The 13211-nt window shown below is 50.5% G+C and overlaps 2 protein-coding genes across 6 annotated transcripts in view; one reads left to right on the top strand and one right to left on the bottom strand.

The window, feature by feature from the left end:
• The first annotated feature begins 4843 nt into the window (after positions 1–4843).
• Positions 4844–13211, top strand: part of C6H2orf76 (chromosome 6 C2orf76 homolog) — a 94310-nt gene continuing 85942 nt past the window's right edge. For 2 of the 5 annotated variants that reach the window (XM_060153028.1, XM_060153021.1), the window contains exon 1: positions 13095–13149. In XM_060153028.1, the coding sequence (XP_060009011.1) occupies positions 13110–13149 (40 nt within the window). In that variant the 5' untranslated portion in view covers positions 13095–13109. Of the gene's footprint in view, positions 4896–13094; positions 13202–13211 lie in introns of those variants that run through there. The other 3 variants (XM_060153029.1, XM_060153026.1, XM_060153025.1) reach the window with 3 other exon arrangements.
• Positions 7978–13024, bottom strand: DBI (diazepam binding inhibitor, acyl-CoA binding protein). The gene is made up of 4 exons (XM_060153030.1): positions 12876–13024; positions 11730–11847; positions 9599–9661; positions 7978–8267 (listed from the first exon to the last, which is right to left on the bottom strand). Exons 1-4 carry the CDS (start codon positions 12882–12884, stop codon positions 8194–8196), a joined length of 264 nt encoding a protein of 87 aa, XP_060009013.1. The 5' UTR covers positions 12885–13024; the 3' UTR covers positions 7978–8193.

Here is a 13211-nt window from a genome sequence, read left to right as displayed (position 1 = left end):
ACCTCATCCCCACCACCATCTAGCTGCAACCACATGAGCCATCCTGAACAAGAGCCACTCAACTGAGCCTAGTCAAGCCCAGAACTATGAAAATGATGATGAAATTATAGTTGTTATTTTAAGCCACTAATTTGGGGGGTGGCTTGTTACACAGCAACAGATAAAGCGTCCAAATAAAATCTCAGGTAAGAGGTTTTATTGACATCATTCTTTGCTGTGGCAAACAGCTTCTTCCACGCTTCTGGGAAAGATGTCAGCAAGCAGTTCCCGCTTGTCATGTCCCTACAATTAGAGATTTTGGAGGATGGGCGAACTTTCCACTGAGGCCTGGCCACTTAAGGTGTTCTATGCCGCTGGCCATGAGATCATTCAAAGAGGGTCAAAAGACCCAGGCAATCATTCTTCCCTAGGATTTTCATGCTGGGACCTTCAGGAAAAATGATCCCTCCTATACTCTAGGACCTTGATGGGCTAATTCCCCAGGAATAGGGGAGGGGGAATTATAACTCAAAAGCAGGGGTGCTGGTCCAAGCACACATGAGCACAAAGGATATACAGTTTAATATTGGGGAAGGGTCTTGGCTACCTCAACCAGAACCTCTCAGATCTTAAAACCATAAAAAGATTAATCCATGGGCTTCCCTGGTGGCGAGTGGTTGAGAGTCCACCTGCCGATGCAGGGGACACGGGTTCGTGCCCCGGTCCGGGAAGATTCACATGCCGCGGAGTGGCTGGGCCCGTGAGCCATGGCCGATGAGCCTGCGCGTCCGGAGCCTGTGCTTGGCAACGGGAGAGGCCACAACAGTGAGAGGCCCGCGTACCGCAAAAAAAAACAAACCAAAAAAACCCAAACGCTTTTGTTGGTTAATCATAGCTATTATGTATTCATTTTTCTTTTGTGTATTAGGCATTTATTAAATCTCAGTCAATTCTGCACCATATAGATTATCCCTATTTTATAGACCAAAAAAAAAAAAATCTGAGGCTCAGAGAAAATAAGAAACTTACTCAAGGTCAGAAAGAATAAGAGTGGCCACTTTGTGATTCAAATTATATGGCCTGGTGAACTGGCAACGTTCCTCAGGGCCACACTTAGGCAAAACTGTGCGAAGGGCTGAGATAATGAGTCCCTCCAAACCCCTCCCGCTTTGCAGTCTCCCCTTTCTTTTGGCAAATCTCCTACCAGATGCTCATGCCCTGGTGCCGGTGGGTGATTTCTAGGTATGGTCACCTTGGCAGCAGCCTGAGCCCTAGCTTTTTCATGATTTCCACCAGAACTGTGCTCACTCCCATGCCTTTAAGGCCCCTGATTTCTAACAGAGGTGAGCCCGATCAAGTATTCACAAGAGAGCCCTCCACATAATGGTGTCTCATTTGTACTTGACCAAGACATTCAGGGTCTTCAAGGGCTACTGGTGTAAGAGACCAGCCCATGAGCGGCCACACGGGGATCAGTGGGCATATCACTTTCCTAGGGCTCCTGTGACAAATCACATAAACTGGGTAACTAAAAAAGACCAGAAATTTATTCTCCCACAATTCTGGATGCCAGAAGTCCAGATGCAAGGTACGGGCAGGGTTGGTTCCTTCTGGGGAGTCAGAGAAAACCCATTCCACGCTTCTCTCTTGTCTCCTGGTGTTGCTGGCAGCCCTTGGCATTCCTCCTTGGCTCCTAGATAGGTAACTCCAACCTGTGTCCCCGTATTCACGTTGTCCTCCTCTTTGTGCATGTCTTGGTCTCAAATTTCCCTTTCCTTCCTCTTATAAGAACAACAGTCATTGCACTAGGACCCAGCCTTAATCCAGGATGATCTTGTCTTGAGATCCTTGTTTCAATTACAATTGCAAAGACCCTCTTTCCAAATAAGGTCACATCCACAGGTATTGGGGTGTGTGAGTGTGTGCGTGTGTGTGTGTGTGTGTGTGTGTGTGTGTGTGTGTGTGTGGTTAGGACTTGGATGTATCTCCTGGGGGAACACAATCTAACCCACTCTAACAGGGCATTTTGGGGCCCTACAAGTCACATACTTGGGCTACCCTGCACCAAGTGCAGAGTTCTGTGCTGTTTTTGATATCTCGCTGATTTCTCTGGAAAGCCTTTGTGGGGCTATCTTTTTTATTTATTTATTTATTTTTTTTTTGCGGTACGCGGGCCTCTCACTGTTGTGGCCTCTCCCGCTGCGGAGCACAGGCTCTGGACGCGCAGGCTCAGCGGCCACGGCTCACGGGCCCAGCCGCTCCGCGGCATGTGGGATCTTCCCGGACCGGGGCACGAACCCGTGTCCCCTGCATCGGCAGGCGGACTCTCAACCACTGCGCCACCAGGGAAGCCCGTGTGGGGCTATCTTTACAGCTACATAAAAAGGAAAATATTTTCAGTCTAGACTTACACTAGTTCATTGATTACTTAGCAAGAATACTTATCAAAAAATCACAAAATGGGACTTCCCTAGTGGCGCAGTGGTTAAGAATCCGCCTGCCAATGCAGGGGACACGGGTTAGAGCCCTGGTCCGGGAAGATCCCACATGCCGCAGAGCAACTAAGCCCGTGCGCCACAACTACTGGGCCTGCGCTCTAGAGCTCGTGAGCCACAACTACTGAGCCCACGTGTTACAACTACTGAAGCCCGCGCGCCTAGAGCCCGTGCTCTGCAACAAGAGAAGCCGCCGCAATGAGAAGCCCGCACACTGCAACGAAGAGTAGACCCTGCTCGACGCAACTAGAGAAAGCCCGTGTGCAGCAACGAAGACCCAGCGCAGCCAAAAATAAATAAATAAAATAAATAAATTTTTAAAAAATCACAAAATAAGAAAAAAGTCGTAGGTCGACTAATTCCTGGTCCTCCAAGGGTTGAGTTGTATTCAAGGCAGGCGGCTGTTGCGAAGCAAGGGGGATTCTCTGTTTGGAGGTGTACAGAGAGGGCATCCAAGAGCACCTCTGTTGCAGTATCTGGTTTACAGCTCTTTCAGAACAAGGAGGGCTCTGAGTTATCCTTAGACCTAGGATCCTGATGGGGCTTTGCTCATTTTGGGGGGTCTGTCCTTAGCTACCTCAAGCCCTTTCAAAAGAGAGGTTGTGTGCAATCACACAAACAAACAAATAAATGAATAAGGGAAGAAACATTTTGACCGTCTCTTCCCTGGGAGCTGCTGAGGTCAGAGGTGCTGTCCTGCCCTGAGCCAGCGCAAAGCCACAGCCCCTTAAAGCCTGCCTCCGCTGGTTATTTCTCTGGGCTCATCCTCAACTCCGAATACCTGTAATTTACTTCTTTATTTATTTAATTTAATTTAACATCTTTATTGGAGTATAATTGCTTTACGTTGGTGTGTTAGTTTCTGCTTTATAACAAAGTGAATCAGCTATACATATACGTATATCCTCATATCTCCTCCCTCTTGCATCTCCCTCCCACCCTCCCTATCCCACCCCTCTAGGTGGTCACAAAGCACCGAGCTGATCTCCCTGTGCTATGTGGCTGCTTCCCACCAGCTATCCACTTCACACACTTAGTAGTGTATATACGTCCATGCCACTCTCTCACTTTGTCCCAGCTTACCCTTCTCCCTCCCCGTGTCCTCAAGTCCATTCTCCACATCTGCGTCTTTATTCCCGTCTTGCCCCTAGGTTCTTCAGAACCACCCTTTTTCCTTTTTTTAGATTCCATATATATGTGTTAGCATACGGTATTTGTTTTTCTCTTTCTGACTTACTTCACTCTGTATGACAGACTCTAGGTCTATCCACCTCACTACAAACGACTCAATTCCGTTTCTTTTTATGGCTGAGTAATATTCTATTGTATATATGTGCCACATCTTCTTTATCCATTCATCTGTCGATGGACACTTAGGTTGCTTCCATGTCCGGGCTATTGTAAATAGAGCTGCAATGAACACTGTGGTACATGACTCTTTTTGAATTATGGTTTTCTCAGGGTATATGCCCAGTAGTGGGATTGCTGGGTCATATGGTAGCTCTATTTTTAGTTTTTGAAGGGACGTCCATACTGTTCTCCATAGTGGTTGTATCAATTTACATTCCCACCAACGGTGCAAGAGGGTTCCCTTTTCTCCACGCCCTCTCCAGCATTTATGGTTTGTAGATTTTTTGATGATGGCCATTCTGACCCGTGTGAGGTGACACCTCATTGTAGTTTTGATTTGCATTTCTCTAATGATTAGTGATGCGGAGCATCCTTTCATGTCCAATACCTGTAATTTAATTTTACACACCTTTATTCATCTGGCTGTTTAAACCGCCCCCTCACAACTTCCCAGCCCGATTCCTGTCAAGCCGGCCATCCCTGGGGCCTTCTTGTTCCCCACCTCTGGCTCTCCTTCCTTTCTACGCTGGACACATGACCTTCTGCTCAGCCCCATTTTATTGAAGAAACTGAGGCTTACAGAGGTGACATAACTTGCCCTATGTCCATGTAACTAGGGCAATGGCTGAGCCAAAGTCCCCAGATTGCACTCCAGTGGCCTTTCCATGTCCCCCAAGATGCCCGGTCCCTGATCTACAGCAGCAGTTCCCAGGCTTTTGGATCTCGGAACTACTTTGGAATAGGGAGAACATCCTAGGCCATGGCTGACCCCCAATTATTGAAGCGCTGCTAAGAGGGGAGCAGCAGTTTGTGTCCTCAAGGCCAAGGCTTGTCCACACAGTTGGGGAGGGAAGTACTAAGGGTGAGGATAAGGGAAGTCCTCCAGGCCAGGGAAGCCCTCCAGGCTGCTAGCAAGTTGCTGTTTGCTGGGCATCACGCTAAGCACTTTACCCATCTTATCGGCTCATTTTCCAGATGAAGGAAGTGTGGCTCTAAGAAGATAGGTGATTCAGCACCTGAGAGCCCGAAGTGGGATTCACATGTACGTCTGTCACCAAAGTCTGACTGGAGGTAAGAAGTCCCACCCAAGTGCGGGGTGTACCTGAGGAGGGGGTGAAGACTGGTGTCCTGCCTGCTCCCCACTGCCTATCGCATTTTCTCCCCAGACCTGTGAGCCCTCCCTGGGCTGTACGTAGACTCCTGCAGAGGCTACGAGAGCAGGCACAGCCCCCAAGGCTACTGGTGACATGTTCTCAGAATGCCAGACCAACGTTGCTTTCGGAGAAACCGGTACCACTACTTTATAGTGAGTGGGGAGGGCCTCTCCTAAACCTGGCAGAGCCTCGGAATCACCTGAGGTGCCTAAAATGTACAGCTCGCCTGGACCCCACTCCAGTCTTGGAGAGGTGACCTGCTTTTCGAAGCCACTCTTCAGGAAGGAGCTGCCAGCCGGTGTGGGATTCCGCAGCGTCTTACGCTGGCCCAGCGAGATAGGGGTCACCACGGTCATTGGACAGACGAAGGAGGTGCAAAGGGAGGGGTAGCCAGCAGTAACGAGAGGCGACGCGACGGAAGGGGATGAAAGGCCTTCCCCAGCCAGAGGGCCCTGGGTTTGGATCTACTCATCACCTGAGTCTTCATTTCCTCATTTGAGTAATGGACACAGTAACCCCCATTACACAGCTAGGAGGTGTAGTCCCCACCTCAAGGCACCATGGATAACATTCAGAACTGAAGCAAAGAGACTGAGAGGGAGCCTGGCTCTGCAGGTCCTCCGCAAAGGACGGCCACCCATCAGAGGCCAAGCCAGTGGTGGGCAGAGGGCCCTTGGGTCCGCCTTTTCACTCCAGTGTTTCTCTGCAATCGGCATCCGCTGGAGAAGAGATACGAGTCATCACCGTACAGTCTTAGCGGAGTGTAACTAACTGCAGGGGGCCAGACTGCGCTATCTTTATCAGGGCTTCCTTAAGCTCAGGCCCACTCTTCTGGGATCCTGGCTGGCAGCAAGGCAGTGACATGGAGCCTGAGCACAGCCCCTGGCTGCCTTTCACAAGCTAGAAATAGGGCAGGATACTAGGCAGGTGCTTTTCTTATCCACACCCTCTCCAGTATTACCAAAGGAGTGATAATTTGCTCTTGCGCTAGGTCCCTGACTCTGATAGATATTGCCAGGGATGTTGCCAGAGACAAAAATTGGTTTGAAGGAGGGTGAGAGAGAAATTCCTGATAAAGTGCTACACACCGGGGCACCTACTGTATGCCAGGAGCTTCTCACAACCCCGGGGTGGGTGCGCTAGGCCCGACCCTGGACCAGGTCTGTGTGGACAAGCGCCATACCTTGCCTCTATGTAAGACTGTTTGTCCTCTGGTTTACTCCTGAAACAGCCAATAACCGAGCAAAGATGATCCAAAAATGGGTACAGGCGAGTGGCTATGACTCCTTACTGCCTCCCTTGGGGCTCACAGATGCCCATGAGTTGGGTGGTCTTGGCAGCCTGGGTGAAGCAAGGTGGGAGAGGACTGTGGGCTCCCTGCCTCATATACCCTCAGTCACATCCGTGCCCAGGAACTGGCGCTGCACAAGTGACACTGCTATTCAGGATTTCACCTCCCCTGGGCCGCGTGTCTGCGTTTTGGACCTTGACCTTACTGCTTTGTTGGGGTGACCTTACCGTCTACATCTGAGCTGTGGGGCTTAGCTTTCCTTGGGCAGCCTGGGCTGGAAAAGGACGATTAGCTACTTTCAATAATTACTGATACAGTCAGACTGACCGTCTGAATGCCTTTGACCATGTCGACTCCCCAGCAGCTCCCCATCACCTACGGTCAAATTCTGTACTTTTGGGGTTTCCCTGGTGGCGCAGTGGTTGAGAGTCCGCCTGCCGATGCAGGGGACACGGGTTCGTGCCCCGGTCCGGGAAGATCCCACATGCCGCGGAGCGGCTGGGCCCGTGAGCCACGGCCGCTGAGCCTGAGCGTCCGGAGCCTGTGCTCCGCAACGGGAGAGGCCACAGCAGTGAGAGGCCCGCGTACCGCAAAAAAAAAAAAAAAAAAAAAAAAAAATCTGTACTTTTTAACTTGGTTACCAACTTTCCACTACCTAGTCCCATTCGGCGTTGAAGGCCTGCCGTCCGCCAGCCCCACCAGACGCCTGTCCTCCCTGCTGCTCCTGTGTCTCCCATCACAATGCTGCTCATGTCTGTGAGGCCACCTTGGATGGTACAGGTATCTGGACCAGGGAGATCTGCACCTGAACGCTGGTTCTGAGTTTCTTTACCAGCTGAGTGACCCTGGCCAAGTCACTGTAATGCTCAGGTCTCACTGTCGAGCAAGGCTGAACTATGTCTAAAACCAGGGTACAGGCTCGGGAGGGGAGAACTACGCTTCCTGGCCTCAGTGAGCCTCTCCTGATTTCTTTTTGGCCTTAGCATCCTTACCCGCAAAATGGAAATAGGAGTGCTTCCCCTGTAGGACTGTGGAAGTGACTGACAGGGAACATGGGGCAGGGAGGGTCTGACAGCTGTCTCCTTTTCTTCCTTTTTACTATGCAACCGGCTGCATCTTCCAAAGTCAAGCTCCAGCCTTTCTTCTCTGCAACCTTAACCCCTTGCCCTTCCTAGGTCCTGACTGCCCTCCTCCCTGCTAAGCCCTCGCTTTCCCCACTTGTTTTTTGCCTGCCCAGCTGCCTGTGGCCAAGCTTCCACACGGACTCTGGGAATGCTCCCTGCAGATGCACATTTCACCCTGCCTGGGGCTTCCACCCTTGCTTGTTTGCTCTGCAACCATGGACTGGTTGGACCTCAGACAGACCTCAGACACTCATCAACCCTGCCTTCCTCAGAGCTTGCGGCCAGCAATGTTCCTGACAGAGGGTTGGCAGTAGCTGCAAACTGACATCTCAGCCTGCCTGACCAGTGTGGCTGGAGTTGAGGGAAGGAGGTGGGAAAGGCCACTTCTATAATCCTTTTCCTCCACACGAGAGGTGAGCACATGCCAGGTCTCAACAGGTGGGAGTGCCTGCCCACCTTCCAGCAGAGCACAGAGGAGGGTGAGAAGGGTAAGCTCAAACACTTCCAGATGAAACTGTTAGAAAAAGTGAGGAAGAGAGATCGCAACAGAGTACATTATTTCAAGAACCCAGGTTATCAAAGACTTAAAGTAACAAACATACTTTTAATTGATCTATTGATAAAAACAACTCAGCAAGGATCAGTAACCATTTCAGCCCCTACTCTGTTAGTGTCATATCCTGGGCTATTTTGAGCAACTGGGTTAACTAGTTATTTACTAACTTCATCCACAGTATTAGAAAAACAAGGTATTAGATCAGTTTAGGTGAAATGTGTGGCTGGCAGCCAAACCCAGTCCCTTATATTCCATATTTTTTCTTTAGTTCTTCTACTTTGTCGACATAAGCTTTCATGGCATCTTCCCTGGAAGTCCCTGTAAGGCATCAACAAGATTATTTGTCACAGAGGCAGCATGGTAGAAAGGTAGCAGACTTTAGAGCCCTGGTTTAACGTTCTGAGGCTCAGTTTCTCACCTGTGAAGGGGGTGGTGGTTCTCCTACCTACACCTCACAGACCTGGCCAGGATTTGACTTCAAGTCCTCGAGGAGCCTGATCCACAGGCAATGCTCCATAAAGCACTGAGCCCACGTGAGTCCCCCTACTGTCATGTCAAGCCTAACATGGGGAGCTGCAGGGACTATTGGTCCTGCTGACTTTCACAGTTGGCTTTGACCTATCACCTATTTCTCTATCGGGCTCTTATCTCCCAGAGCTGTTAAGCTGTCAGGGAAAAAACAAAGCCAGGCACCCTCTACTCCCCAGAGAGAAGCTATGAGAAAAGTTCTGAGGACTCTGAGCACAGCAGCTGGCTCTCGGAGAGGAATATAGGGGACACTGGCGATACCCCTCAGAGACGGTGATGCCAGAGTCCTGGATTCTACGGGGAAGGAGAGATACTCACTGAGGATCAGAGTGTGTTCTGGAGCAAGGGCAAGTACATGGGGCCTGGGAATGGTATGGAAATGCCCAATGAGAACGGACAGTCAGACGGGCATTCCTCTTCCAGTTACTTGCAAATCCTAGGAGTGTATTTTTTGTATTCTGGCCCCTTTTGAATTCAAGTGTTTCTCATTTGCAGGAAGACAGAGGGCTTATTCAGAAACAAGCTAGCTAGGGCACAAAAGCTGGCAGGCACTTTAGTGCCAACTTTTGGGTCTTACGGCTGCAGGCGGCACGTGATTAAGTCAGCGCTGGGATACTTCTTGCCTGCTGTTGCTTAGCGCATGATAGCCCCATTCACCAAGGCTACGATGTGCCAGCAGCTTGCCGCGCATTAGTTCATTCCTTTTTTTTAGGTGCCTTTCTGGCTGGAAGGGAGCCGGCGAGGGCTGCTTGGGCTAGAGGGTCACTGCCTGGCCTTGTGGGGGAGAGGGCGGTTTGGACAGGAAACCACCCCTTATTCTAAATACCTATAAAGGCCAAGCCAACTCTTATCACCTCCCAGTCTGTTAGTGGCCTGGTCCCCAGCCCCTCCTCTCTCCAGATGATACCATGACTCAGAGATGGTGTTTTTGGAAAAGGCATAAGTGGTATTAGAAGAATAAGTAGGCGGCCCAGTTTTTTTTCCATCCTGGCCCCGGTCAAACTGGTTCCCCAGCATGTGCCTCATCCACTGTGTTCTCTCTCCTCACCCCTTATACTCCTTAATGAAGAGTATTTCATTACTGGGCTTCCCAAATGAGGGAAACATATTAGAACAATTACCTTTCAGCTCATTCCACGCATCCCACTTGGCCTTGCCTTTGAGGTCCAACATTCCAGGCCGTTCTTAAACAAGAGAAGGAAAGACATGAGACCTGCTGCAAGTTCTAATAAGGAACTTTATCAATCTTCTTGCCATGAAAGCTATATTTTATTACACTATTCCTTCTAGGCTCTGCTATGGAGTTAAATGGGTCTAGTACGGTGGGTTCTGCCTTCAGAAACCCACATGTACAGAAATCCAAATTTAAAATCTAGAGAAAGTAGGAGGAAAACTGTTCTCATTACTAGAGAGTCCTTGTCTTATAAGTTAAATAACTCCAAAATTTCTTTTAAAAACCGTACTTTAATTTTTTTCTTTTTTTTTTAAAACAAGTACTACAATCCATTCATCTGGTTTAAAATTCAAACACCACAAGGGGAATACTATAAAGTTTCCTCCCACGTTTCCCACCCAATTTCTCTCCCACATTATTATCAGTTTTCTGGGTGTCCTTTTCTGTGAACTGTCTGTTCATATCCTTGCCCCATTCTGCTACCAAATTGTTAGTCTATTTCTTGTTGTTTTGTGGGAATTCTGTTCGTGAGGGCAAGATTCCTTTAAGTTATACCATGGGTTTACACATATAGACCTGTTATCAGTTGCACTTGGAAAACACACTTACTACTTCCCTGCTGACCTCGTTCACTGCCACACTGAGAAGAAAGCCAAGGGGAACGATCGCAGTGCCCATAGCCTGGACCACTGTGTCTGAGAAACATCAAGTCTCCCCCCAAGTGCTTGCCAGGAAGCATTCCCAGGGATACCTGAGCGAGACTGAGCCTGCAGGATCATCAACAGAATCCTAGAACTGCACATCCTAACAGCCCTTTCGCGATGATGGAAAGGTTGTACATTTGCACTGTCCAACTCAGGGGCCACCTGCCACTTATGGCAGCTGAGCACCTGGAATGTGGCTTGTGTGACTGGGGACTGGACTGTTGATTTTATTTAAGTATTTGCCATTTAAATTTAGATAGCTGCATGTGGCTACTGGCTACTGTATTGGACAGTGCAGCCCTAGAGGGAGCTAATCAGGAAGTGATAAGATTCCCAAGCCAGTCTACCTATACTTATGTGAAAGCAGGGCAGAGGCCAGTCTCTGTGAAAATTGTGTTTGTCAGAAAAGCTTCTCAGCCATTCTGGTGACCCCCATTTCATCTCTCCTGCCTCCCTAGGAAGATGCAGAGTTTATAAACCCAGGGTAAAACTCACCTTCACCACAAGACCTTTCTGAACTAAGCCCGCCCTGTAATCTTTGATCTGGCACTGCCCAGGATCCTTAGCAGCCAGCCCACCAGCTCCACCTTCTACCCCAACTGCAGTGGAACTGGGGGCTACACTTGCCCTCCTGAACAGGGGCGGGGTGACCTCCTTCTACGCTACTATGGCCACCACCTCTGAATCCTTTCATAGACTGCATCGTGCTGTTGCCATATACTCCTGAGTTTCAGGAACCTATGGGCAGAATGAAAACTGTCCAAGGCAGAAAAGACAGGATTACAGAATATGGTTGTCCAAACCAAGGCCTCAAAATCCATACCAAGATTTTTTGACAGGGGCCAAATGGTCATCTGGAACTGCTATCAGCAAAAACGCTTCCGACCTGCCGCAGGAAGCCAGCTGCTTCTCTGCTCCTGCCATCAGGCTTGGCCTAGCTGCCGAGTGCTCTGACTTTGATCCTGCCCATCTGGGGTGGAAGCAGTATGGTTCAACAGAACTACTACTGATCTGAGAGCTTGGGGCAAATTTCTCCCAAGCTGCGATCTTTGCTTCCTCCCAAATAGATGGAAAATGCTGGAATGAATAAAGTTCTTCCCAAACTAGGATTTGAATACTGCTATATGAGCCACGAAGAAACCAAGAACAGTACAGGGTCTGTGAACCCCATCCAGGAACATGATCTCTGGGGAACCTCTCCCAGCTTAAACCTCAGGAATCCCATGAACTGCCTTAAGAGTAGGGCAGTAGGGCTGTGGGTGGTTTTGAGAGTGAGGTTCCCACCCAGGGATTAAGAGTTCCAGCACCAACCAAGGCTGCTGAGCCTGCTTTGATGAGTCTCGACCCTCACTCATTTGATGAACCTCAGCATACCTATATTTATGTCACCCATAGTTGCTTGTTTGTAGTGGCTGTAGATGAACAGCATCTCATCGTCTGCTGGCTTGGTCTTGAGGTGCTTAACTTCCTCAGCAGCTTTCTCAAACTCAGCCTAAAGTCGAGGGAGAGAAGAGGCCTGAATAGAGCACAGTAGTGGGGATGGGGGGGCTGGAAAGGCAGCACTCGCTCTTGCAGTGCAGGTGAGGAAAAGCAGTCTTTCCTCAACTCAACAGCACGGCTAGAAAGATTCAGCAAAACCAGGAGGGGAAGCACATCGGTTCACTCATTTGATGAACAACTATGCGTTGGGCTCTCTCACTATACTAGGTATCAGGTACTGGAAACGGAGGTGAAGGAGACAGCCTACGACTGCCTGCAGTGGGCATACACGTCACAGAAAAGGCAGCGTGGCCAACTCCCTGGCCAGAACAGGGTCCCAGGACAGCCCTGACTTGCGGATAGGGCTGGCACTGCGTGACTGAAATAGTTGAGAAAGGAACAGGGCATGATCGCAGCGGTGTCAGCGGCCAGAGCCCGCTGGCCCCCTCCCCCTGAGAGAGGGCATCCAGCGCCGACCTCTGACCCAGTGCCTGACTGGAGGGAGGGTAGAGGAGCCAAAGGTCGCCCCACACTGCTAGGTCCCAGAAAAGCGTCTACAGTCGAAGGAGGGAAAGACCTCTAGGTCACCCCTCCTCACGCCGGACACTCAGCCCCTACTTTCCCTGACCTCCAAGCTCTCAACCACAGCCTCCTTGCTTCTCCACTCTGTATGGCGCCCCTACTCCTGCCGTGTCCTTCCGAATGGGGCACACGGTCCCCTTACTCTTTCGATCCATGTAACCCACTACATCCTATCTGTCTTCCTAGGACCCTCGCCTCCAACCCCAATTCCTGCTTCACTGCGAAGTCCTCCCCATGGGCAGCTTGCCAGCAGTTGCGGGCTAAGTAGCGGCGTTGTGAGTCCAAACACGGAAAGTTCCGCTTACAGGGCTCTCCGTCCAAAGAGTGCGCTGGGCATGGGTCCAGAAGAACAGCAGAGCCGGAAGTTAAAGACCTTGCAGGGTTGTGTCTGCGGGATGATCCCCGCGCCAGCCTCCCGCCCCGTGGCACCTTCGCAGCTAGGCTGGGCACACGTTATACCTGAGACATGCCGGCGGCGTTGCAACGATTCCAGGAAGCCCGCGAAGACGGCGAGGAGCAGTAAGCAGTCGCACAAGAGTCAACTGCCAGCGCCTTCAGAGGCGCAGCCGCAGGCCTCCCCAACAGCGCTCAGGAGAGCAAGAGGCAGCCAATCAGGAGCCAGCTGTACGCTGGGGGCGTGCCCAGCCTCGCTCACGGCCTGCCTCTCCGCAGCGCAGGAGGGTTTGCTCGCGCATGCGCACCAGGGAGGAGCCGCAGGGGACGCCGGGAGCAGGTGGGGACTGCGGAAGTAGGGCGCTTTCCATTGTGAGGGCGGTCAGGCCGGGCTGAGGATTC

This window comes from Lagenorhynchus albirostris, chromosome 6, assembly GCF_949774975.1.
Source record: "Lagenorhynchus albirostris chromosome 6, mLagAlb1.1, whole genome shotgun sequence".
Lineage (NCBI taxonomy): Eukaryota > Metazoa > Chordata > Mammalia > Artiodactyla > Delphinidae > Lagenorhynchus > Lagenorhynchus albirostris.
This window is presented reverse-complemented; position numbering and strand designations above follow the sequence as displayed.

Coding starts and splice junctions, on each gene's coding strand:
- DBI (XM_060153030.1), bottom strand. Junction 9,662..11,729: donor TATGGGTGACATAAATATAG/GTATGCTGAGGT, acceptor CTCTTGTTTAAG/AACGGCCTGGAATGTTGGAC. Junction 8,268..9,598: donor TGCGTGGAATGAGCTGAAAG/GTAATTGTTCTA, acceptor GATGCCTTACAG/GGACTTCCAGGGAAGATGCC.